This window comes from Piliocolobus tephrosceles, chromosome 1 (assembly GCF_002776525.5).
Source record: "Piliocolobus tephrosceles isolate RC106 chromosome 1, ASM277652v3, whole genome shotgun sequence".
NCBI lineage: Eukaryota > Metazoa > Chordata > Mammalia > Primates > Cercopithecidae > Piliocolobus > Piliocolobus tephrosceles.
The window spans coordinates 63,758,131-63,781,591 of record NC_045434.1 but is presented as its reverse complement, the minus strand read 5'-3'; the positions used below and the strand labels follow the sequence as shown (position 1 = coordinate 63,781,591).

The 23,461-nt window shown below is 49.2% G+C and overlaps 1 protein-coding gene and 2 long non-coding RNA genes across 3 annotated transcripts in view; 1 reads left to right on the top strand and 2 right to left on the bottom strand.

Moving 5' to 3' along the window:
- Positions 1-1,005: 1,005 nt before the first annotated feature.
- Positions 1,006-5,068, bottom strand: LOC111522768. Its single transcript, XR_002725321.1, has 4 exons — positions 4,987-5,068; positions 3,827-3,986; positions 1,920-2,088; positions 1,006-1,135 (listed from the first exon to the last, which is right to left on the bottom strand). It is a non-coding gene; the product is annotated as an uncharacterized LOC111522768 (long non-coding RNA).
- Positions 5,069-5,220: 152 nt separating this feature from the next.
- Positions 5,221-19,659, top strand: PIGR (polymeric immunoglobulin receptor). The gene is made up of 11 exons (XM_023186967.2): positions 5,221-5,341; positions 7,590-7,685; positions 8,613-9,023; positions 10,405-11,061; positions 12,342-12,674; positions 13,433-13,759; positions 15,038-15,218; positions 15,637-15,758; positions 16,405-16,536; positions 16,652-16,710; positions 17,793-19,659. Exons 1-11 carry the CDS (start codon positions 5,221-5,223, stop codon positions 17,877-17,879), a joined length of 2,526 nt encoding a protein of 841 aa, XP_023042735.2. The 3' UTR covers positions 17,880-19,659.
- A 2,575-nt stretch (positions 19,660-22,234) lies between these two features.
- The window catches only part of LOC111522766, a 5,605-nt gene continuing 4,378 nt past the window's right edge, over positions 22,235-23,461 (bottom strand). The window contains exon 3 of the long non-coding RNA XR_004229017.1: positions 22,235-22,971. This is a non-coding gene — a long non-coding RNA (uncharacterized LOC111522766). The remainder of the gene's footprint in view (positions 22,972-23,461) is intronic.

Sequence of the window (23,461 nt, the reverse complement as noted above, 5' to 3'; positions counted from 1 at the left end):
TGGGTTGATGGGTGCAGCAAACCACCACGGCACACGTTTACCTGTGTAACAAACCTGCACGTTCTGCACACGTATCCCGGAACCTAAAATAAAATAAAAAAAGAAAATCCAAACGTGCAAACCACAATAAAAGAAAGAAATTAAGCTACATAAAGAAGTTATGGGTTGTTTTGCTTGCCATTGAAATCTATGATTGTGTGTTAATACCCACAAGTGAGTCAGTGGTTAGCTAAAATAAGACCCAGGGCTCTGGCTGCCTTGTGTTTCTCCAGGGCTCTAGTTCTCTATTTTTCCTTCCCCTTCTGGTGTTTGGCCTGTAGGACTCTATAGTGAGAGCCTGGGTCAGCCCCTCACAGGTAGGATGGAGCAGCATTTCAGTGGGGGTTTGCAGTGAGGGGTCGGGGGGCATACGTGTGTGTGTTGGGGAGTGGGCTTCACTTTTGTCACAGGACTGCCACGATCATTTGGGGAACACCCCGGAGTCCCAACCAGGTCATGTCTTGGCAACCCCCATGGGCTGACTGAGATAGGGAAGGAGGTGCTACTTCAACTCAGCAGGTCGGCACCCTCCTTGCTACGGAGCCAAGCCCGGGTCCTAACAAGACTCTGAGGTCAGCCATGTTCAGGGGAGCCCAGAAGCAGCGAGAGTCTTTCATGACTCCAGGGAGAGAAACAGGAAGGGCCACAGTCCTGCCAGCCCCTGGACCTCTGGGACTGGTAAAAGGGGCTTGGCAGGAGGTGTGTAAAGGGCATTTTTAGTCCAGGCTAAGTAACCTAGGGAGTCGGAGGGGGTTCCCGAGCAACTGGGGATATGAGACCAAGGATTACGAGAGCCACTCCTGCCACCTGTGCCCCATCAGATGATGTCAACTTCAAATCAAGCACTGGGCCGGGTTTTTTGCAGCTAATATCTGGCTATATCCTCTACCTGTAGATTTGCTATTACCATCCTTCTTTTCCAGATGAAAAGAAATAGGAAGGTGACTTGCCTAAGGTCTTGCAGCTAGAAAGTGGCAGAACAGCATCTTCACACTTGACATTCTGTCCCTCATCCTGAAGCTGCAATGATGGAGGATTCCCAAGTAATAGAGTCTCCCCAAGGTCAAAGGAAACCAAATGGAGCCAGCCAGGAAAGCTAAAATGAAAGGAAAGCAAAGGAGCTGTGAAAATCACGTGACCCTGGCTGGCCACGGTGCCTGTGGGAGAGTGGCCCTTTAAGAGCCCAGGTGTGGGTCAAATACTGAGCAGAGTTTCAGTTTTGGCAGCAGCGTCCAGTGCCCTGTCAGTAGCTCCTAGAGAGGCAGGGGTTACCAACTGGCCAGCAGGCTGTGTCCCTGAAATCAGATCAACGGGAGAGAAGGAAGTGGCTAAAAGTAAGTGTTACTGCTCTGGGATCCCCAGACGGGATGCTATCTGGAAAGGGCTCGGGACGATGGCTCAGGCAACCCCCTCCATTCCCAACTCCCAGTCTCCCAGATAGTGGGGTGAGAAGGACAAGGAGGCAGACTGTGTGACTGTGTGTGGGTGGGGAGTAAGCGTGCATATCTCAGTGGGATAAGTAGGGATACAAGTGTGTGCAAGCCCCCCATCCTTTTCTCAGAAATATCAGCAGGTGGGAGGGGACCGCTGTGGTCAGCATATGTAGCTCTACTCTTTCAGCTTGGTCTGTGCCTGGGTTTCCTAACTCCTCACGGTTGAGTAACTGTGTGGCCTTAGGCAAACCACCTAACCTCTCTGATCCTCAGTTTCTTAATCTGTAAAACAAAGACAGAAATAACACCTATCATTCAGGGTCAATGTGGGTTCAAATGAGAAAATACGTGTGAAATAGCTTTGTCAGCTCTAGAATGAAATAGGAATTGTTTCACATTTTTCAGTTTAGTTTAATTAATCAAGGATGTATTGAACACCAGACAGACCTGGGATTAGATAGTGCGCATAAAGTATGGCACCTAGCAAGTCCTCTTCCAGTCTTTGAGGTTTCCCGCTTGTGGCTTTCTGGCAAAGGCATGTTCAGCTCCTTTTTCTGGGCTTCCAAGAACCCCTGAAATCCTTTCCAATTCCACCTCACTTTGCTCTAGCAGATTCCTGCCATGGGAGACATAAGTGTGTGTCATCGCATCATCCGGCCCTTCCTAGAGGTAGAAAAAATGAGGTCCTCACTGGGTCACTGAGTGAGGTAGGGCTGAGCCCCACAGGCAGCATACTCAACTCCTGCTGCTCCTCCTGGCTCTGCAGCCAGCAGATCTCAGACGTGGGCTCCCCTCCCTTTGCCCATCCTGACAGCATCCCAAGCCAGCAGTGAGACCGTCCGGCACAAGGGCAGCAGCTGGTCAAGCTCTGTCCCCGACCCCCAGTTCCCTTTGTGCAACTGCCACGGTGTCTGGGGCCATTGAAGCTGCTCCTATTTTGTGCCATCACTTTCCCCCTTCACTAGGAGAATTACAGATCCCTTAACATCTGGAGAGGAGATGCCAATTTCAGGGGTTTAGGGGTCTGGTGCCTGGACATAGGTCTTCCCAGAGCCAGACCTGGAATTCTCTCTCCATCCTTCTCTCTGCCCCTGGATGTGCTAATGTAACAGAAAGAACACTGAGCCAGGAGTCAGGAAAGCAACTCTGTCTGCCTACCTCCTAGCGCCTCTAGACCTCTGTGGCTTTAGGTGATAAAAAGTGGAGTCACACAGGCTTCCATTTAGTAAACCCACTTGCCCTGGGCTTTCACAGCTTCATCTCATTCTCCCCTGATACAAACGAGGAGGTAGGCAGGGCTGGTTTTGTGATACCATTCCCTAGCTGAGGAAACCAAGACAGCATGAGTCTATGTGAGTGGTGTAAAGTCACCAGCAAGTTTGAACAATGAGGTTTTGGTACAGCCATTTTGATATGGTCATGAGGACATTTTGATGTCACCTACAAAGCAAACTATCCAACTTTAAAAAAATAATACCTATGCATTGTGCTCAGCAGAGACCTTCATCTATGTCTCGCCCTCTCTCTGGAGGGGGGCTGGGGCTGGGGTCGCAATGCCACTGGCATCGACACAGTATGGTGGAGTGGAAAGAGGCTTTGGCGTCAACATGCCTGGTTATACACATGGTTATGTAACATATCCTACACATGGTAGGTGCTAAATAAATAGCAGCTAATATTTTCCAGGAAGAAATGTCTCTGTTGACACCTACCTCTGGGTCCAGGTGTCTCTTCATTTTTTAATTTTTTGGAGTCTTGCTCTGTCACCCAGGGTGAAATGCAGTGGCGTGATCTCAGCTCACTGCAGCCTCCACCTCCTGGGTTCAAGCAATTCTCCTGCCTCAGCCTCCCAAGTAGCTGGGATTACAGACCCATGCCACCACCCCCAGCTAATTTTTACACTTTTAGTAGAGACAGGGTTTTACCATGTTGGCCAGGCTGGTCTTGAACTCCTGACCTCGTGATCCGCCCACCTCGGCCTCCCAAAGTGCTGGGATTACAGGCGTGAGCCACCACGCCCGGCCCCAGGTGTCTCTTTATAAGAACTGCCTTTTCTGTGAAAGGCAGGGAGGAAAGAACTGAACAAATTCTCTTCTCTAAGATTGGATATCCTGTTCCTTCCTCTCTCCACTGCTTCCTCTCAACAGCAAGACCCTCCGAGGTAGAGCAGAGTGGCTAAGGGCCTATGCTCTTGATCCAGAATCCCATCTAAGTCACTTACCAACTGTGCAACCTTGGGCAAATGTTTCACCTCTCTGTGTCTCAATTATCTCACTCATGAAATGGGGTTGCCCATTTTGTCCTATCTCCTAGGGTGGCTGTAAAAATGAAACACATTAACACATGTAAAGCACCTGGAAAGGACTCAGTGTATGTTCTTCTAGCCTAGCCCATAGTGTTTGTCTCCTCTCTTATCCACATGGGTCCAACCTAAGTAGCTCACTCTCTGTCTTCAAACGATGCCCAGCAAGCAGACTTCTACTCTCATATCAAGTCCAGGGGACCTTTCTTCCTCTGAAAAAGAGGGAAACCTGAGATTAGATGGACAAAGGTTTGGACTCCACACCATGAGAGCTGAAGTGCAGTCACTTTAACTGAATAGGAGCTTGTTAAATACATTTTATAAAAAGAAAAACTATTCTTCAGCACAGCTTACACTCCTGCCCCAATCTACAATTGTGGGGCCATATATTACAAATATGTTGGGACACTAACTTAGTAAACTGAAAATGATCTAGCACATCCTAGCCTCAGCAGCGAAAAAACAACTGCTAGTTTAAGGACCAGAAAACGTGCCCTCATGCATGATATAATGTCATATATATAGAACTCAATAAAGAAGGTCCCTCTGCTCATTTAAAGCGTGATAATGGGGTAATGACCTCAAATTCGGATTCTGCTGTGAGTCTTGGGGTCAGGAATCCCTATAACCCTTAGATTTCCGACCTGTGTCATGAGGATAACAACATCTACCTCTTGGGTTGTTGTGCTGATGGATGAAGTCATACAAGAAAAGAACCTAGCAAAGCATTTGGCACATAGCAGGTGCCCCACATTGTGTTCTTTTTCTTCCTTCCTTAAGCAAATCCTTTAAATCCAGCCCCAGCCACCCAGTGGGGTGGGTCTCCCTGAGATTTGAATCCCCCAGGTTTGGAAGAAAGTCTCTGGTTTTGAGAGGAAGGGGTCTCTAATGATTCTGAAAGCTTGGGGTCCTTCCAACTGTTACTAGAGAAATTGTGCTTCAAGTTTTAGCTTTGGGCAAAGAAGAGCTCCTGTTCCTGAGAGCAGGGGTATCCTCTCCCGCCAATCATCCCGTCTAGGACTGGACTGTGTGCATCCCGCCCATGTTGCCATCTGCCCGACCTGCCTGTGCATGCCTGATGCTCTCATCCCTGGCTTGAGACCATGCAGAGGGTAATGGGTGCACGCACATGTCCCCTCTCCACACGAACACGCACAGTCACCCAAACATGTCACAAAATGAGAAGTCTGGGACAGAGGTCAGGGTCTTCACCTTGGAGACGCTGGCATCTGACTCTCTGCAACTCAGGCCAAGTCCAGAAGAGGGCTGCTCAGCTTGTAGGAAGACAGCTCCTGTCTCACACAAATATTAGGCAGTTGCTTATCTAGAGGTGAGGACAGGAATAAGAAGCAAGGACAGCTGCTGCTGGTGTGGGTTCTTAAAAGCAGGCAGCATTTTGTCCTCCCACCTGTGACTGCACCCACCCTGTGCCAGCACAAGTAACAAATGGTAGATCTCTCAGGTCTTCGCAGCCAGCCCGTCCCAACTGTTGCTGAGACTTCCTGGCCTCCTGAAAGCTGCTTCCACCTGGGAGCATCTCCCATAGCAGCTTGCAGTGCTTACGCAGGTGATGACACCCCAGCCAGCGTCCCCTGATTGCTTTCACGTTGGAGCTGACTGGTATTTGGCTAAGGCCCCACTCCAGGGATTAATCATTGACCTGGTAAGAAAGGTCTGGGACAATTAACCGGACTCAAGAGAGCCTCAACGCTGCCATCTGACACCCATATCTGTTCCCACTCCCTCCCCTTACTCTTCCAAAGAACTGCAGAAACAAAATACCTTTATATTCACAAGGAAATAAAAGGTTCCTTGCTGGGAAATTCCCCTGCAACAAAGAAATAACCAAGATAAACAACTCTATTGCCTTTGGCTCAAGCTGAAGGGAGTCTGGGAGCAGGAGCAGGGGCCAGGGTGGTGAGGGAGGTCTGGGAGATAATGCCCAGCTTCCTCCTGCTTATAGCATCCTTATCTTTATGGCACTCATTACTGCCCAAACTTACGATCATTTAACACTCTCTTTGTCAAGATAACTCCAAAGTTTAAAGTCTGTCAAACTCTGGGAAAGTGGGAACTCCTCTCTCCTCCTCTAGGCTGTAGTTGGGGCCTTGATGACAGCTGCTGTCAGGCAGGCCCCTGGGACCCTCAGCTCTCCTCAGCCCTGGGCTTTGTCCACGGTGGTGACAAAGTCCACACGGGCTGCTCCATCTGAGTGGTCTTATTTTTGATTCTTCATCTTTGTCTGCCAGGTCTTACCAGGCAGGATTACAAAGACCCTACCACCTAAGGTTTTAAACCCCAATTCCATAACCAAGTTGCTGGGAAAACGTAAGCCTATCATTCAGCATCTCAAGATCTCAATGTTTTATCCATAAAATGGTTGTGATTATACCTCTCTGTCTTATTTCAAGGGAACATACAAAGCCCAAATGAAATAATGTAAATGATAGTGCTGTCATAAGCAACAGGGTCTCTACAAATAACACAAATAAGCATAAGGTAAAAGCATGCTCTTGTATTTGGGGTGCCATACAGCAGTGGAGAGTGTTTAGGTGAAGGAGAAGGGACAAGGTGGAGGAAGGTAAACAAGCAGGCACCGCCCCTGTTGCTTCCGGGTTCTTCCTCACCAACTTACCAGCGCGCGCAGGAAAATACAGCCCGCGCCGGGAAGATGCAGATCAACCGAGCATGCGCCAGGTGAGGTCAATCCGAAGAGATGGAAACTTACCCGGCCATGCCTATGGAGAAGCCCCTATCACGCCCTTAACCCGCCCACTGCCCTCCCGCTTCCAGTACCAATGCACAAAAGTCCACCGCGGGCAGGAGCCTGCGTGACTTCTTCGGCCCCCGCATTCGTGGACCGGGGAACCTCACCCGAGAGCGCCGGGGGGACTTCCCTGGCCCCCTATACCTGAGGACCAGGGAACCTCGCCCGAGAGTGTGTGCATATTTGCAATAAAAGGCTGCCGCTTTCTTATGTACTTTGGCCTCATGTTTAATTACTTAGCTCTCCTAAATTAAGTTACATTAAATTAAATTAAGACAGAGAGGTTAAGCACATGGACTTTGCAGTCAGACAAAGATGGGCCTAAATCTTCCCCACCCCCATTCTGTGTACCCCCACACACTTAACCCCTGTGTGCCCTTGAGCAAACTACTTAACCTTTAAGCCTTCATTTCCTCCCATGTGAATGTGAATAAGAATACTAACCTTATAGGGCTGATATCAAGTCCATATGAGATAATACACATAAATTATTCAACACAGTGCCTGAGACAGAATAAGGGAGCAATCAATGGGGTTAGGACCATCATAATTACATTTACAGCCATAACAATCATGACACCTCCTCTGTGGGTCTCGGTTGCCTCATCTGAACACACCGTGACATATGTCAGCCTGCTTCACCTCCCAGCAATGTCAGGAATGTAGGGAGGGCAGCTGAAACAGAAAGATGGGGCCACATATTGGTAGGAACCAATCACCCAGCAAGCCGTTCCTGAGATCTTACAGCGTGCCTGGGACTGTGTCTCATGGGCAGGGAAACAGAACAAATGATACAATATCTCTATCCCAAAGGAGCTTGCAGCTTAGTTGAGAAGACGAAAGCTACTTATAGCTATTAAGGAAATGTAAATGTTGAAGGATGATAAGACTTCGAGTTGTTATAGAAAAGGTGGAGGCACTGATTCATTCAACAGGATTTATGTCAGTTGCTGGAAACACAAACTCAAACAGATGTCACAGAAACTCTAAGGTCAACAGTCTTGGAAGACAAGGGGAGCTTCATCTCCTTGCCATTATTGTTTTTCAGCATTGCACACCAGAAGTCGGCCTGAGTGGTGCGGCGCTCAGGACCCACCAGCAATGCTGCTCTTCATGCTCACCTGCCTGCTGGCGGTCTTCCCAGGTGTGTCTGCCAGGTCCCTACTCCCCAAGCTCTACCCCTCCAGCCTGCCCGACTCCAGGGTTCACCTCCCTGGGGACACTAAAATCAGACTCATCCCCAACTCAAAGTTGGCACTCCCTTGCGGAAGAGTCCTACAGAGACCATGTCTGTGAGCGTTGGAAATCAGGGACAGGAATGGCACTTCCTAATCTCAAGGCCAGGGGTCTGTGAAAGATCTTATTTGAGAATAACAAAGACCTTAACTTCAACCAACAATCTCTATGACCCGCTGTGAAATCTGAGGGAAATCACTTATCCTTCCTGGCTCTCAATATTTTTATCTGGGGAAAAAAAAAAGAAAATCATCTACAAAGTGTTTTTAGAAATATAAGGAAATAACACATGGCAAGTGCAAACTTGTAACACCTTACGAAAGTGGTGTTATTGTTTGAAAAACCAAAGGATGGCTGGATGCTGGCTCACCGCTGTAATGCCAGCACTTTGGCAGGCTGAGGCGGGTGGATTGCTTGAGGTCAGTAGTTCAAGACCAGCCTGGCCAACATGGAGAAACCTTGTCTCTACTAAATAGAAACCAAAATTAGCCAGCATGTGCCTGTAGTCCCAGCTACTTGGGAGGCTGAGGCATGAGAATCACTTGAACCTGGGAAGTGGAGGTTGCACTGAGCTGAGATCGTGCCACTGCACACCAGCTTGGGCGACAGAGTGAGACTTTGTCTCAAAAAATATATATATATAAAATAAAAAACAAGGAATATCATAAATTTGTCATTCCCTTGTCCTTGTAATGGTTATCATTAATGAATTACAATTAGAATTTAATCATGATTAAAACAGTCACTTTAATCTTAGCAATTTTCCAGCTGTAATATATGATAAATTATCAACAGAGGGCCTATGTGTCAGGTAGAAAACCACATCTCCTCATAGTGGATTATCTGGAACAGGCTGTACCTCCCAAGGGTCTCAGAAAACCTCTCTCTTCTGTACCCACAGCCATCTCCACGAAGAGTCCCATATTTGGTCCCCAGGAGGTGGGTAGTGTGGAAGGTAACTCAGTGTCTATCAAGTGCTACTACCCACCCACCTCTGTTAACCGGCACACCCGGAAGTACTGGTGCCGGAAGGGAGCCAGTGGCCGCTGCATAACCCTCATCTCCTCAGAGGGCTACGTCTCCAGCAACTATACAGGCAGAGCTAACCTGACCAACTTCCCGGAGGACGGCACATTTGTGGTGAACATTGCCCAGCTGAGCCGGGATGACTCCGGGCACTACAAGTGTGGCCTGGGCATCAACAGCCGAGGCCTGTCCTTTGATGTCAGCCTAGAGGTCAGCCAGGGTAAGGATCCAGGCTCCTTGGACTTCTGGGGGAATGTTAGAGGGAAATCTCTAAGGTGCATGGAGGGCTGGAGGAGGAACTTCCTGACAAGGATGCGTAGCCCGGCCGGGGGTCAGAAGGCTCCCCTCTCCCCAGGCAAAGACTTCTTAGAACAGGAGAAGGAGACAGATAGGGCCTACTTGGGGGTGATGAGTGAACCCTTCTAGGACTTGGTGGCCTCTAACATTTTAGGCTTTCTGGAGACCCCAGCTTAGAAGGGTATCAGGAGGACAAGTTTTCTCGTGTTTGCTACAGGTAGAAAGGGAAATCTGCCATCAGGCTAAGGAGATAGAAAAGGCAGGGAGAGATTTACAGGGATCCTTAAATTCCTATCGTTAATGCACCTTTCCATCAAGGTTTGGGCTGCCAAAAGGCTTCTTGTAAAATGTATATATATTTTTTTAACTCAGAACCCTTAGTCTTTCAGTATCATCAGGATAAACTAGATTATTAGTTCTTGACCAAAGACCAAGATCCTGAAAGGATAGGTTGCTAACAAGCCTATTCTAGTTGGAGAAAGAGAAAAAAAGAAAAGCTCTTTCTGACAAGGGTTTAACAATCAGGCCATTTTAGATAGTCAAGGACAACTCAAAAGAGAGGTCTTACAGAGGAAAGAAATTCAGGGGGACTCCCAAAGACATGTTCTGCTCCTTTGGAATATGCATACTGTTGTCTGTGGACTAAATGAGGAGGTCATTCAGGTGGGGATGGAGATTCGAAACCACAGAATCTTAAGAGGTGAAGGGGACTTAGAGTTCACCCTGTCCGGATGCTTAGAAGAACGTGCCGATGGTGGGTATGCAGCTTCTGATTAAGCACTTTAGCAGAAACTCACTGCTCCTCGAGACAGCCCATTTCACATTTACACTGTTGTAATTTTTAGAAACTTCTATTGTATGCATTGAAATCCATCACCCTGCGTTTACATTCATTCTGTTCATTTCAACACACATTAATTTGGCCACCTACGATGCAGAGGCATTGTGCTTGTCACAGCAGAGGGGTCAAACATGAGAAAAACATGCTCCTGCCTTCAAGGTACTTCCAGTCCATGGAGAACATAATTAACCATACACCAGATTGGATGTAATAAGCGATGCAGATGTATCAAGAAAGCATGGGGCAGGGAGAGATTAGTGTCAGCTTGGGGAAGGTTTCATGGAGGAGACGGCCGTCAAGCTGGGCCTTGGAAGACATATTCTGACAGAGCTCCTCTGGGAAGGAGGGCATTCCAGGTTATAAGTCCTCCCACACCCTAATTAGGAACAGCAAATAGTCCTATGTTGCAAGAAAGTAGAATCACAGTTCGCCCGCCCCCTACCCTGCACCCCTCATCCTGCAGGTCCTGAGCTCCCAAATGACACTGAAGTCTACACAGTGGACGTGGGCAGAACGGTGACCATCAGCTGTCCTTTCAAGACTGAGAATGCTCCGAAGGTGAAGGCCTTGTACAAGAAGATAGACCAGATCTCTGTGCTGGTCATTGACTCCAGAAATTATGTGAATCCCAGCTATGAGGGTAGAATACGCCTTCATATTTCAGGTACTGGCCAGTTAATTTTCACTGTTGTCATCGACCAACTCAGGCTCAGCGATCATGGACTGTATCTCTGCCAGGCTGGGGATGGTTCCAGTCGTGATGAGAAGAATGTTGACCTCCAAGTGCTAAAGCCCGAGCCCGAACTGGTTTATGCAGACCTGAGGGGATCAGTGACCTTCCACTGTGCCCTGGGCCCCGAGGTGGCAAATGTGGCCAAATTTCTGTGCCGAGTGAGCAGCAGGGAAACCTGTGATGTGGTCATCAACACACTGGGGAAGAGGGACTCAGCCTTTGAGGGCAGGATCCTGCTCAACCCCCAGGACCAGGATGGCTCATTCAGTGTGGTGATCACAGGCCTGAGGAAGGAGGATGAAGGGCGCTACCTGTGTGGAGCCCACTCGGATGGTCAGCTGCAGGAAGGCTGGCCTATCCAGTCCTGGCAACTCTTCGTCAATGAGGGTAAGACCCTAGAGAAGTAGAGGGAGGAGGTGGGGCAGTCTTGCAGGTGAGAGCCAAGCTCAGCTCCCTCTGAGTCTATTTATCAATAGTCATCAATCAGCCAACAGCATCCACTCACTGACCAGCCCCGAGCTGGAGGCTGTGTGGGCTGCTGCACAGGACAGCGAGAAAAAGCAGCCTCTGCCTGGTGGCAGCTCCTAATTAGTCTTCTGTTATCAAAGTCCTTTTCATGGCTGTCCCTGCTCAACAAATAAGAGGTGAGTAAAGCTCTTGACTGAGGCAGGACTTATAGACTGTGTTTCAGGGCTGTGGCAGGCTCTGCAGGGGTCCTCTGTCCCCTTCCCTGGCCCCTACACAAGATGGGTGCCTCATCCCTCACATTCAGATGGAAAAAGGATTGGCTAATCTTGGTATCAATGCGTTCCCAGGAGTGCCCCAGCTTCTAAATGTTTCACTCCCACATTTTGTAGGGCTATTTGTGAATTTCAGCACCATCTGGCCCACTCAGCCCTACTCTAGCGAGCCATCAGCATGGTGAAAGAATTAAATCCCAGCTCCGTCTCACGCCAGAGCACCCTGCATAGAGTTGCCCTTGCGAGAGAAGCAGCAAACCAGTACTTGCAGGTCCAAGTATCTGTGCTTGCGACTTTTTTTTTTAAAGGGGCTTATGTTCCCTGCACACCATGCTCATGTCCAGCTTGGGGTCCTCACCAGGATTCCCTGCATCTTTGGTCACCTGGTTCTCTCTGGACCTTGGCTTTAGCTGCCTGGTCAATGGCTATCGTCTTTGAGATGCCCCTTGGGGCCCCAACAATTAGTTCACCTTTGCTACATACTTTATATTTTACATAATACCTTTCTAAATATATTTTCTTGATTTGGACATAATCCCATTTGGCCACTTTTGTGAAATACCCTTATTAGTGTATAAAACAGACAAAAACTTATACAGAGGGAGACTTTGTAAGAAGCCAAAGGAGAAGAGCTGATATTCTCTCCTTCAACTCCTTCCATTCTCTGCTCAGAATAAGGTGGAGGAAAAGAACAACATGTCCAGGTTGACGGGGTGACTCCATGTCCCTGGAGTCTGGCCCTGGTGGCTCCAGCTGCAGGCTCTGTGACATTAGGAAAGTTCCTTTTCATTTTCTGAGGAGGGTAAGGTGATGCGTGTAAACTTCACTCCCCATCCTGGCTGAGACCCCGGGAAGAAGGCTTCTCAGGCCACGCAAGGCTCTTCCTGCGTGGCCATCCTCCCATCTCATCTCTGTCTGTGTTTTCAGAGTCCACGATTCCCCGCAGCCCCACTGTGGTGAAGGGAGTGGCAGGAGGCTCTGTGGCGGTGCTCTGCCCCTACAACCCCAAGGAAAGCAAAAGCCTCAAGTACTGGTGTCTCTGGGAAGGGACCCAGAATGGCCGCTGCCCCCTGCTGGTGGAGAGCCAGGGGCTGGTTCAGGAGCAGTACGAGGGCCGCCTCTCCCTGCTCCAGGAGCCAGGCAATGGCACCTTCACTGTCATCCTCAACCAGCTCACCACCCAGGACGCTGGCTTCTACTGGTGTCTGACCAACGGTGATACTCGCTGGAGGACCACCGTGGAGATCAAGATTATCGAAGGTAAGAGTTGAACAGGAAGGGAGAAAGCTCTAAGACCTCTCCAGCCAGCAGCAGCATCCCCAGCCACTCTTCCTCCTTTTTCACCCACCTCCACCCTGATGGGCCAGACCTCAGGAGGGAGCCCACCTATTCAGAGGTCACATTTTCATATCTGTAACACGCACCCTACACTCTGAATTACCATACATGGTACCTCCTACTATCAAGAACATGGGCCTCTTTCGCAGTGTGCAGGCGTCAGCTGAAGTTGAGGATTGCAGATACCTCTTTGTATTGAGTCTAGCAGAGAAGGAAGAGTGAGGAAAGCAAACTGAAGTCCATGTGCAAAGATCTATGGGTTATGGTAGACTCTGGATTGATCATGGTGCTCATCAATAATAATTATTACCTAGGCACACAATTACATTTCTTATGTAGTCAGAATCATACTTATTTCTAATGCTATACGAAGAGGAGATGTAGACTGAGCATGGTGGTACATGCCTGTAATCCCAGCATCTTGGGAGGCCAAGACAGGAAGATCGCTTGAGCCCAGGAGACGGAGGCTGCAGTGAGCTATGATCGCACCACTATCCTCCAACCTGGGTGACAGAGAGAGACCCTGTCTCGAAAAAAAAAAGAAAAAAGGAAAAAGGTTGAGATATATACATACATACATATATATGACATGGGGACAAAGGTTCCCACCAGAGTCACTTTCCTGCAGCATCTCCAAGTACCAACTTCTGTGCTTATTTCTACCTTCCTCCCTCCTCCAGGAGAACCAAACCTCAAGGTACCAGAGAATGTCACCGCTGTGCTGGGAGAGACTCTCAAGGTCCCCTGCCACTTCCCATGCAAATTCTCCTCGTACGAGAAATACTGGTGCAAGTGGAGTAACACAGGCTGCCAGACCCTGCCCAGCCAAGATGAAGGCCGCAGCGAGGCCTTCGTGAACTGTGATGAGAACAGCCGGCTTGTCTCCCTGACCCTGAACCCAGTGACCAGGGCGGACGAGGGCTGGTACTGGTGTGGAGTGAAGCAGGGCCACTTCTATGGAGAGACTGCAGCTGTCTATGTGGCAGTTGAAGAGAAGAAGGTAGCAGGTGAGTCTTCAAGGGCAGGGCCTGCACCCCTCAGACCCAGAGGCAGGACTTCCTGAAGGCCCCTGCCTACGAGCTTCTCAATCAGTGCTGGCCCGTATGTTTGGCTGTAAGAGGCTGAAAGTGGAGGGCGGGAAGGGAGGGGACATTTAGGTCCTATATAGCCTCACTGAGCCTTTCAGGGGACATCTCAAATAAACATACCAACTAAATAAAAATAGTGGGTTTGCAGTTTAACCTCGGCATTAAGACAACTCCCAGCTGAATGTGGTGGCTCACACCTGTAATCCCAGCACTTTGGGAGGCCAAGGTAGGCAGATCACTTGAGGCCAGGAGTTCAACACCAGCCTGGCCGACATGGAGAAAACTCATCTCAACTAAAAATACAAAAATTAGCTGAGCATGGTGGTGTAATCCCAGCTATCTGGGTAGCTGAGGCATGGGAATTGCTTGAACCCAGGAGGTGGGGGTTGCAGTGAATGAGATCGTGCCACCACACTCTAGCCTGGACAACAGAGCTAGATTCCATTTCAAAAAAAAAAAAAAAAAAAAGACAAGTCCCATAGTTGCCACTTCAACCTAGATTGAAGTCTCTTCTCTATCTGGAAATATTCTTCTCTGTATAGAAGAATAATATGCATATGTCACTGTCATATGCAATATGTTCATCCCCCTTCCCCTTGCCAAAGCTTGCCCTCAAAAGAGGGCCAGGTACCTTCGTTTACAAGGTCTGATCAAGAAAATTAGGAAACATCTAGTAAATTTGCATTTCAAGTCCTCTTTTAAAATTTCACATGAAATGTTTTAGCCCTAATAAGGGTATTTCGTAGTCCCTCAAGAAATCCTATTGTGTCTGGACCCTGCCGGTGGGACTCACTGAGGGGCCCTTCGCCAGGCTACCTCCAGGGGGCAGCACTATCGCACCCAGTTGGGCAGTAGGGAAGCCTGGGGCCAGAGTCTCAGAGCCTTGAAAATCTCCCCAGCCTAAGTGATCGATCAGCCTTAGTGATAGGTCAGCCTTTATGCACAGCTGATCTATGACACGAAGCCTTGAAGGTCCCCAGCATACGTTTGGTAGTAATGGGGCAGAGATCATCTATGATAATTGAAGAAGGCCATCACAGCTCTGTTTCTAATGCCATCCTGGGTCCTACCCCAACAGCCTTGAGATCCATCCCTGACCCTGTGATTCCTCATGAAGTCTCCCCAGACTCCTTCACCTCAAGGAGTAAGAGCATAGAGAAAAAACCACAACCCAGGCCCCACTCTTCCTTGCGGCAGGGTCCCGCGATGTCAGCCCAGCAAAGGCAGACGCTGCTCCTGATGAGAAGGTGCTAGACTCTGATGTCCGGCAGATTGAGAACAAAGCCATTCAGGATCCCAGGCTTTTTGCAGAGGAAAAGGTCGTGGCAGATACGGGAGATCAAGCTGGTGGGAGCAGAGCATCTGTGGATTCCAGCAGGTGAGGAAGGATTCAAGGCTCCCCACTCGGAGAACATCCCAGAGCCGAGCACCTGAGGCTGGGCCACCAGTTCCAAGGAGGAAAACCTGTCTGTCTGTCTCTTGAGCACTGGGGCAGCCCTTACTACCTCTGCTTATACAATAAGTGGGAGGGTCCCATGGTACCCTCTGCCCTTCTCCCATGGCTGGGGAGGTGTTTACAGTTCAGTTCAGTCTTCCAGGCCTGGGATGCAACAAGGCCCAGTGCTTGCCTTTGCCAGTCTGGGAAGGCTTCTTAGAAGAACAGAGCTAGGGAGCTGCATCAGCAGGATGGGGTGGATAAACCTGGGAGGACAAAGTAGCCGAGTCAACCTTGGCAGCACATCCTCGGGCCCCCAGATCTCCTTTCCAGGGATGAACTAACTTAAGCCTTCTTCCAGCTCTGAGGAACAAGGTGGGAGCTCCAGAGCGCTGGTCTCCACTCTGGTGCCCCTGGGCCTGGTGCTGGCACTGGGAGCCGTGGTTGTGGGGGTGGCCAGAGCCCGGCACAGGAAGAACGTCGGTGAGTCCCTGGGATACTCCCTGCCTCCACCTCCAACCCGAGCCCTCAGTCCTGAATCATCTACCCATAGAGGAAGCTGCCGTTGTCTTTCCTTTTTCACGGGCTAAAACAAAGGATCCTGAGAAAGCAGGACGGGGAAAGACAAACCCACACATACTCGAAACTTAAATTCAGAGCTGCTGTCCAAATACTGACTCTGGAAAATCATCTGCAATTACCCAGGGTCTAGGTTCAGAGGCAGGGCTGCCAGGAAGAGAAGATTGGGTTTTAGGAGACCCTGGGCTTGGACTAATTGGATAACCAATGAGCTGTGTGACACTGGGCCATCCTTATGCCATGCCTCAGTTTCCTCACGGCTCAAGACAAGGATGATAATCACTACCTCACAGAGCTGATGTGAGGACCAAAGGAGATGTTGTGCATTGAAAGATCCCAGAGTGACAAACAAAGATCAGGGATTACCAAGTCCTGATTACCCAGGAAAAGGGTCTGGGGAGGAGACTCGGATCATTCCCATCCCCCTGGGTCATAGTCAGAGGTGCACCACCTCAGCTGTCCTGCAGGGCTACAGTGGATCAAGCAGCCTGGCCTGGCCTTCTAGGTCCCAGCCCCTGTCCCTACACCAACTCCTCTTCCTCCTGGACAGACCGAGTTTCAATAAGAAGCTACAGGACAGACATTAGCATGTCAGACTTCGAGAACTCCAGGGAATTTGGAGCCAATGACAACATGGGAGCCTCGTCGATCACTCAGGAGACATCCCTCGGAGGAAAAGATGGTATGACCCTCACTCAAGGGAATGCACAGCCCCTGGGGAGAGCAAGAATTGGCCCCACATCTGGGTTGGGAAAAGGAGGCTAGTAAGGGCTCACCTACCCTCTTTCTTCACACAGAGTTTGTTGCCACCCCTGAGAGCACCACGGAGACCCAAGAACCCAAGAAGGCAAAAAGGGTGAGGAGGAAGAAGGAAGCCCCACTCTGGGCCAAGGAAATGCAGCATGAGGGGCTGCAGTTAGACTTCAGGAAGAACTACCTTAATATGGGGGCTGATGCCAGAATAGGGAGGATGGTATAAATAGTCCTCAGGAGTCCTCAGGACTTTTTGAGGCAGAACTGTATCTTACTGGTGGTGGGATGCTGATGTGGATAAGACCCAGGAAGGAGGTGAGCTATATGATTAGGCTGGAAAATGGCAAGAGGGAGGCAGGCCAGGAGATGAGAAAAGCAGGTACATAAAAGATGGGAAGCTCCAATGCCAAATCCTGGTGATTAAATGAATGCTCTTCCTGGGTTGGGGGACCCAAGGACCTCAGGCCACCCATCCTCCCTTAAGGGTTTGCTCAGGACCAGCTTTTTGCCTGGTCCTAGGAGACATTTGCTTGCTGTGGGTAGTTTGAGGCTAGAAGCCCCTGCTCACTTCTCTTGAAGCCCCAGCAGAGGCAACTCCTGCCTTTGGGTGCCATATACCATCCCTGGAATCTTCCCTAGGACTCAGGGGACCCAGAAAAATAACATCTCGTGCCTCTAATCCCGAGGTGATAGTTTTTGTTGCTGTTGTTGTTTTTATCATATCTACTTTTTCTTGAAACATCTCTGGCATTTAGCAAAGTTAGAACAAGTTATTCCTGGAGACAGCCTTCCCCTTTAACTCTGTGGTGTCAAAAAGCTACCTCTCTGGGCTGGTAGAGAAAGAAAAACATACACCACCATGGTTGACACCAGCCTAGGCCACCTTGCCCATGGACTGTGTGGGCAGCTTCCGGGGACAGGCCCAGGCAACAGAGGCGGTTCCACTCCACGTGTCAGAAGGAGGTAGTGAGACAGAAGGAGATATTTTTAGAGGCTGCAACTTTCCATTTCTCAAAATGCGTCCTGTTTGGTGAACACGGGGGCTGGGATGAGAACAGTGGGCCCCACAAGCTTGTGTTGCTTGGACCAAGATCATGAATTCAGGACATTGAGTACCTCCCCTCCCCCGACTCCACCCACCGAGCCAGTGCCCCCAACACTGACGCCTCTCCTCTTGCACCTTAGTCATCTAAGGAGGAAGCCGAGATGGCCTACAAAGACTTCTTGCTCCAGTCCAGCACTATGGCCACCGAGGCTCAGGAAGGCCACTAGGAAGCCTAGATGGTGTCGCCGCCTGCCTCCTGCACCCATGACAATCACCTTCAGAATCATGTCGATCCTGGGGCCCTCAGCTCCTGGGGACCCCATTGCCCGCTCTAACATCTGCCTAGGTTTTTCCTACTGTCCTCAGAGGTGTGCTGGTCCCCTACTCAGTGACATCGAAGCCTGGCCTAATTGTTCCTATTGGGGATGAGGGTGGCGTGAGGAGGTCCCACTTGCAACTTCTTTCTGTTGAGAGAACCCCAGGTATGGAGAAGAATAGAAGTCCTCACAGGTCCCTTGAAGGAAGAGGGACAGGGGTGGGAGAGCTGACTGCAGAAAGGAGAGACGTGTAACACCCCTCTGCACCCTTATCATGGGATGTCAGCAGAATTTTTCCCTCCACTCCATCCCTCCCTCCCGTCCTTTCTCTCTTCTTCTTTCCCTCCATCAAAAGACGTATTTGAATACGTACTAGAATTCAGGTGCTCTCCTAGATGCTGTGACAGGTATGTCCTCACAGCCTTTCTGAGGACACCAGTGAAAGAAGCCACAGCTCCTCTTGGCATATTTATACTCACTGAGTCTTAACTTTTCACGACGTGTGCTCACCTCTGCCCCTGTTGGGAGAGGTCATAAAATTTCTCTGAGTCCTAAAGCCTCAGGGGTCATGTATGATGAGCGTATATACAGGTAATTATAAACCCACATTCTTACCATTTCACACATGAGAAAATTAGGGTTTGGAAGAGTGAAGCATTTTTCTTTTCTTTCTTTCTTTTTTTTTTTTTTTTTTTTGAGATGGGGATTCGCTCTGTCGCCCAGGCTGGAGTGCAGTGGCACGATCTCAGCTCACTATAACCTCCGCCTCTCGGGTTGACACCATTCTCCAGCCTCAGCCTCCCAAGTAGTTGGGACTACAGGCACCCGCCACCACACCTGGCTAATTTTTTGTATTTTTAGTAGAGACAGCATTTTACTGTGTTAGCCAGGATGGTCTCGATCTCCTGACCTTGTGATCTGCCCACTTCGGCCTCCCAAAGTGCTGGGATTACAGCCGTGAGCCACCGTGCCCGGCCTCTTTTTTTCTTTTCTTTTTTTTTTTTTGAGACATAGCCTCACTGTGTCACCCAGACTGGAATGCAGTGACACAATTTCAGCTCACTGAAACCTCTGCCTTCCAGGTTCAAGCGATTCTCGTGCCTCAGTCTCCCAAGTAGCTGGGACTACAGATGTGGGCCACCACGCCTGGCTTTTTTTTTTTTTTTTTGCAGAGATAGGGTTTCGCCATATTGACCAGACTGGTCTCGAACTCCTGGCCTCAAGTGATCCACCCACTTTAGCCTCTCAAAGTGCTGGGATTACAGGCATGAACCACTGCGCCCGGCCCTGAAGCATTTTTCTCAAAGGCCCCCAGTGAGATAAACTAGATTTGGCGTCTTCTGTCCTGGGCCAGGGATCTTTCTACAAGAGCCCCTGCCCCTCTGTAAGGAGGAGGAGGGAGAAGAGAAAATGTAAAGAAGGGAGATCTTTCCCAGGCCCCACCATTTCTGTCACTCACATGGACCTAAGATAAAAGAATGGCCAAACCCTCACAACCCCTGGTGTTTGAAGAGTTCCAAGTTGAAGGGAAACAAGTGTTTGATGGTGTCAGAGAGGGGCTGCTCTCCAGAAAGCTAACATTAATTTCTTTTTCCCTCTGAGTTCTGTACTTCAACCAGCCTACAAGCTGGCACTGGCTAACAAATCAGAAATATGACAATTAATAATTAAAGACTGTGATTGCCACCAATGAGGCTCAGACTGTATTTGTCCCCAATACCTTCTGTCTCCCAGACAGCCCTTTCAGGGCTTTCTTTTCTTTTTCTTTTTTAAGACAGGGCACTCTGTTGCCCAGGCTGGAGTGTAGTGATGCAATCATGGCTCACTGCAGCCTCTACCTCCTGGTTTCAAGTGATCCTCCCACCTCAGCCTCCAGAGTAGCTGGAGCTGCAAGCATCCACCACCACACTGGCTAACTTTTTGTATTTTTTTATAGAGACAGAATTTCGCCATGTTGCCCATGCAGGTCTTGAATTCATGGGCTCAATTGATCCTCTCACCTCTGCCTCCCAAAGTTCTGGGATCACAGACACGAGCCACTGCATCTGGCTGCCTTTTGCTTTGGTCCCGCTTTTAGACACCCCGGGACCCCCTTGTCTGTCAAGATCATTCCTAAGTTCTGGTGCAAAACCATGCCATATCCTATAAGGACTGCCCAAGCTGTCTGTTGGCAGCTAGCCCCCCATCTCATCCCTAGACTCTTCCACAGGGCCTCTGTGTGTGGAGAGTTCTCTCTGCAAGAGAGTTCTCCCTAGTCTGTCATTCTGCCTGATGTGAACCTTTGCTTCCACCCAGGCCTTAAACATAATGCTGTGGATGCTATGAGCTTGCCAAGTCTACACTTTCCTGGGACTCAGACTTCAGTCCTCTTTTGGTCTCCCCTCCAGCCCCACTAACTGCAGTACTCAGTCTCAGTTCCCAGACCCTAACCTGGGTCAGAGCCTTGGGCTTCTATCCAGCCAGAAGAGGGGGAATCAGAAATGTTTATTTCTCTCTTCTGTGATGGGGATGCATAGCTTCTGGAATGACAGCAAATCGTTCCAGGAGGATCAAAATGACAAGGTGTGTCAGAACCTACCACTGTCTTACCCTTTCAGGAAACTGTTCTCTGACTCACCAAAGGGCCATGTTTATGGTAGAGGACTAAGGTGCAACTTCTGTTTGAATGCCAATAACCAGCGAGCCAGTCCTGAGCTCGTGTAGCCTATCCCAGTCCTTTGAAGCAAAGGTCAAGAAATGTCACTAAAGCCAAAGGCGATCTTATATTATTCCTAAGTGATATTGTCAATACAGCCCAAAGTCCATCTGCTCCTCGTGTAGCATGAGAAATCCTTTTAAATACGGAAGCTGGTTCATAGGTTCTGGTGGATGTGAGTTTGGAGAAGATATATTCATCTTAGTACAGGGGAGTGACAATAAACTGCAAGATTGATGATGATAAACCAATTAGCAACGGTCAGTGGCCCCAAGCATTCAAGGAACTATTTAAACATTTGATGACAAGGAAATCTTCCCCAAGTTCTTGAATTATCTTCATGTTTATTATTTTTTAAAGTCCAATATGTAAAGATAGGACTATTATTAAGGCCCAACTATTATTAATGCTCAACCACTGCTGGGCATTATTAAGGCCCAAGAGTGGTTAGGAATTATTTTTGTTTTGTTTTGTTTTGTTTTGTTTTTGTAGAGACAGGGTCTCGTTTGTTGCTCAGGCTGGTCTGGAACTTCTGGCCTCATGCAATCCTTCCACCTTTGCCTCCCAAAGCATGGGAACTACAGGCGTGAGCCACTGCACCCAGCCAGGAATTTGTTTCTAGCAACTGATTTTGTTTTGTAAAGCTAAAAAATAGATCTCTGATTTAGACCTTTCCAAAACTCAAGATAGAACATCTCTCCTAAGAACATTAAACAGCAGCGAGAGGAACTGACTGTGCTATGGTCTATGAAACTGGCCCACCAGGCAGAGAAACAAGTAGCTTCCCACCCCATCCCTCCCAGCTTTCCTAAAATAATTATCTCTACTAAGGAGTCTGTGCAACAAAAAATAAGAGATCATCTCAAAAAGGCTACATGTCTAAATGGACAGTGGACACGCTGAGAGGCAGGCTGTGAGACTGAGACCAAAGGTCCCAGCAGGCTGTGGAGCAAGGCAGGCATGGAGAGAGGATCATCAGTATAGGAGCCAAGCAGCTCTGGAGTTTCTCTTCCAAGGCTGATTCTCAAAAGGGCAGCCAAGCCACTCTCCCTAGAGCCAAAAATCTGTGGCCTAGGTACAGGGACATGAATATTCTAAAATCCAGGTTGTTGCTGTTATGTCACATTGAAGTTGAACCAAAAGTCCTGCGTGTTTGGAGTTTTAACCTCAGAACTCCAATAGGAATATGGCCCTAGTCAAGAAAGAAATCTTAGTCACCAAAATCCTACCATTTATTATCTTCAAAAAGTCACATGGCTGGATGCGGTGGCTCACACCTGCAATCCCAGCACTAGCACTTTGGGAGGCCGAGGCAGGCAGATCACAAGGTCAGGAGATCAAGACCATCCTGGCCAACATGGTGAAACCCCGTCTCTACTAAAAATACAAAAATTAGCTGGGCGTGGTGGTGGGCGCCTATAATCCCAGCTACTTGGGAGTCTGGGGCACGAGAATCACCTGAACCCGGGAGGCAGAGGTTGCAGTGACCCTGGATTGCGCCACTGCACTCCAGCCTGGGGACAAAGTGAGACTCTGTCAAAAAAAAAAAAAAAAAAAAAAAAAGTCACAAATGGGCTTGTTGCTGTAAAGGTAAATGCTCCAAGGCCCTACTGCTGTGGAGTGGCTCACTCTGGGACAGGCAAGCCTGGGATCCTTTGGTGCTCGGAAGGACGGGACTACAGGGTGCCTGAGTCAGGTACCTCTACCTGGGGCGGGGGCTTGTTCTTGGTGAGTCCACCAGACGAGGAGATTCTTGTGATCTGTCATTGCAGAGAACAGCGTTGGGTCAGGGAGAGGACCACCTGAGGATGGAGGCCCTCAGTTTGGGAAGGCCCTGGAAATGGCCCTTCTAACCCAGCCATGTGGAGATTAAAGCAGAGAAATGCAATAACCAGGCAGAGCCCATGACAACAACCTCCCCCCAGTGGCGGTGGCTAATCTCCACTGCACTCTGACCACATTGCAGGCTGTGTGTTGAGTCCCTTATAACACTTACCTCATGTGATCCTCACAACGGCCTTACGAGAAACGTTCTTCTTAGCCCATCTGTAACACAGGGAGGATGGCAGAGCCTAAGCTAAAAGGTCATCATAGAGAGTGAATGAACACACCTCAAGGACTTATACTTTCCAATGAGGCATTGTTTATTCCCTCCACCCGCTGTTGGGGGGATGTGAATATCTTCCATCAGGTTCACCCCTTCTGGCCTCTGGAGGGTGTTGGGCCATTGTCTCCCTTGCCCCATGGTGTGCTCCAGCCTGGCAGACGCTCCCCTGGGAATAGGAGTGCCAGGGCACCATGGCAGCCCTGTGAGTCAGAAAGGAGAAATTGAGTTTAGACGAGAAAAAAAGAGGAGAAAATAAGGATGTAAGAAATGTAAACTTCACAATTTCACCAGCGGTCAGTCTTCCCTTGGGCCCCAACCCCCATGACCCAAGGGCAACAGCTGAAGGTAGATGGAACAGGCCCAGTTCTGAGGGTTTTAATCCCCTCAAACTCCATTCACGTCCTGCCCAGCGGTCCTCACACCCCTAACTCTTAGTCTTAACAACCTAATGGGGTGTTTTCAAGGTTTCACTTCGGCCACACATGATGCAAAAGCTCCTCCCCACTCCCATCCCACACACCTTCTGCTGTGCCTGGCAGGCCCCAGCCTCAGCACAGCCACACACCACACACTCATAACCACACACCACACACTCACACACTCCACAGAGCACACTCATGGACACACACCACACACACATAACCAGACACCACACACTAAACAGTGCACACACACACACTCATAGCCACA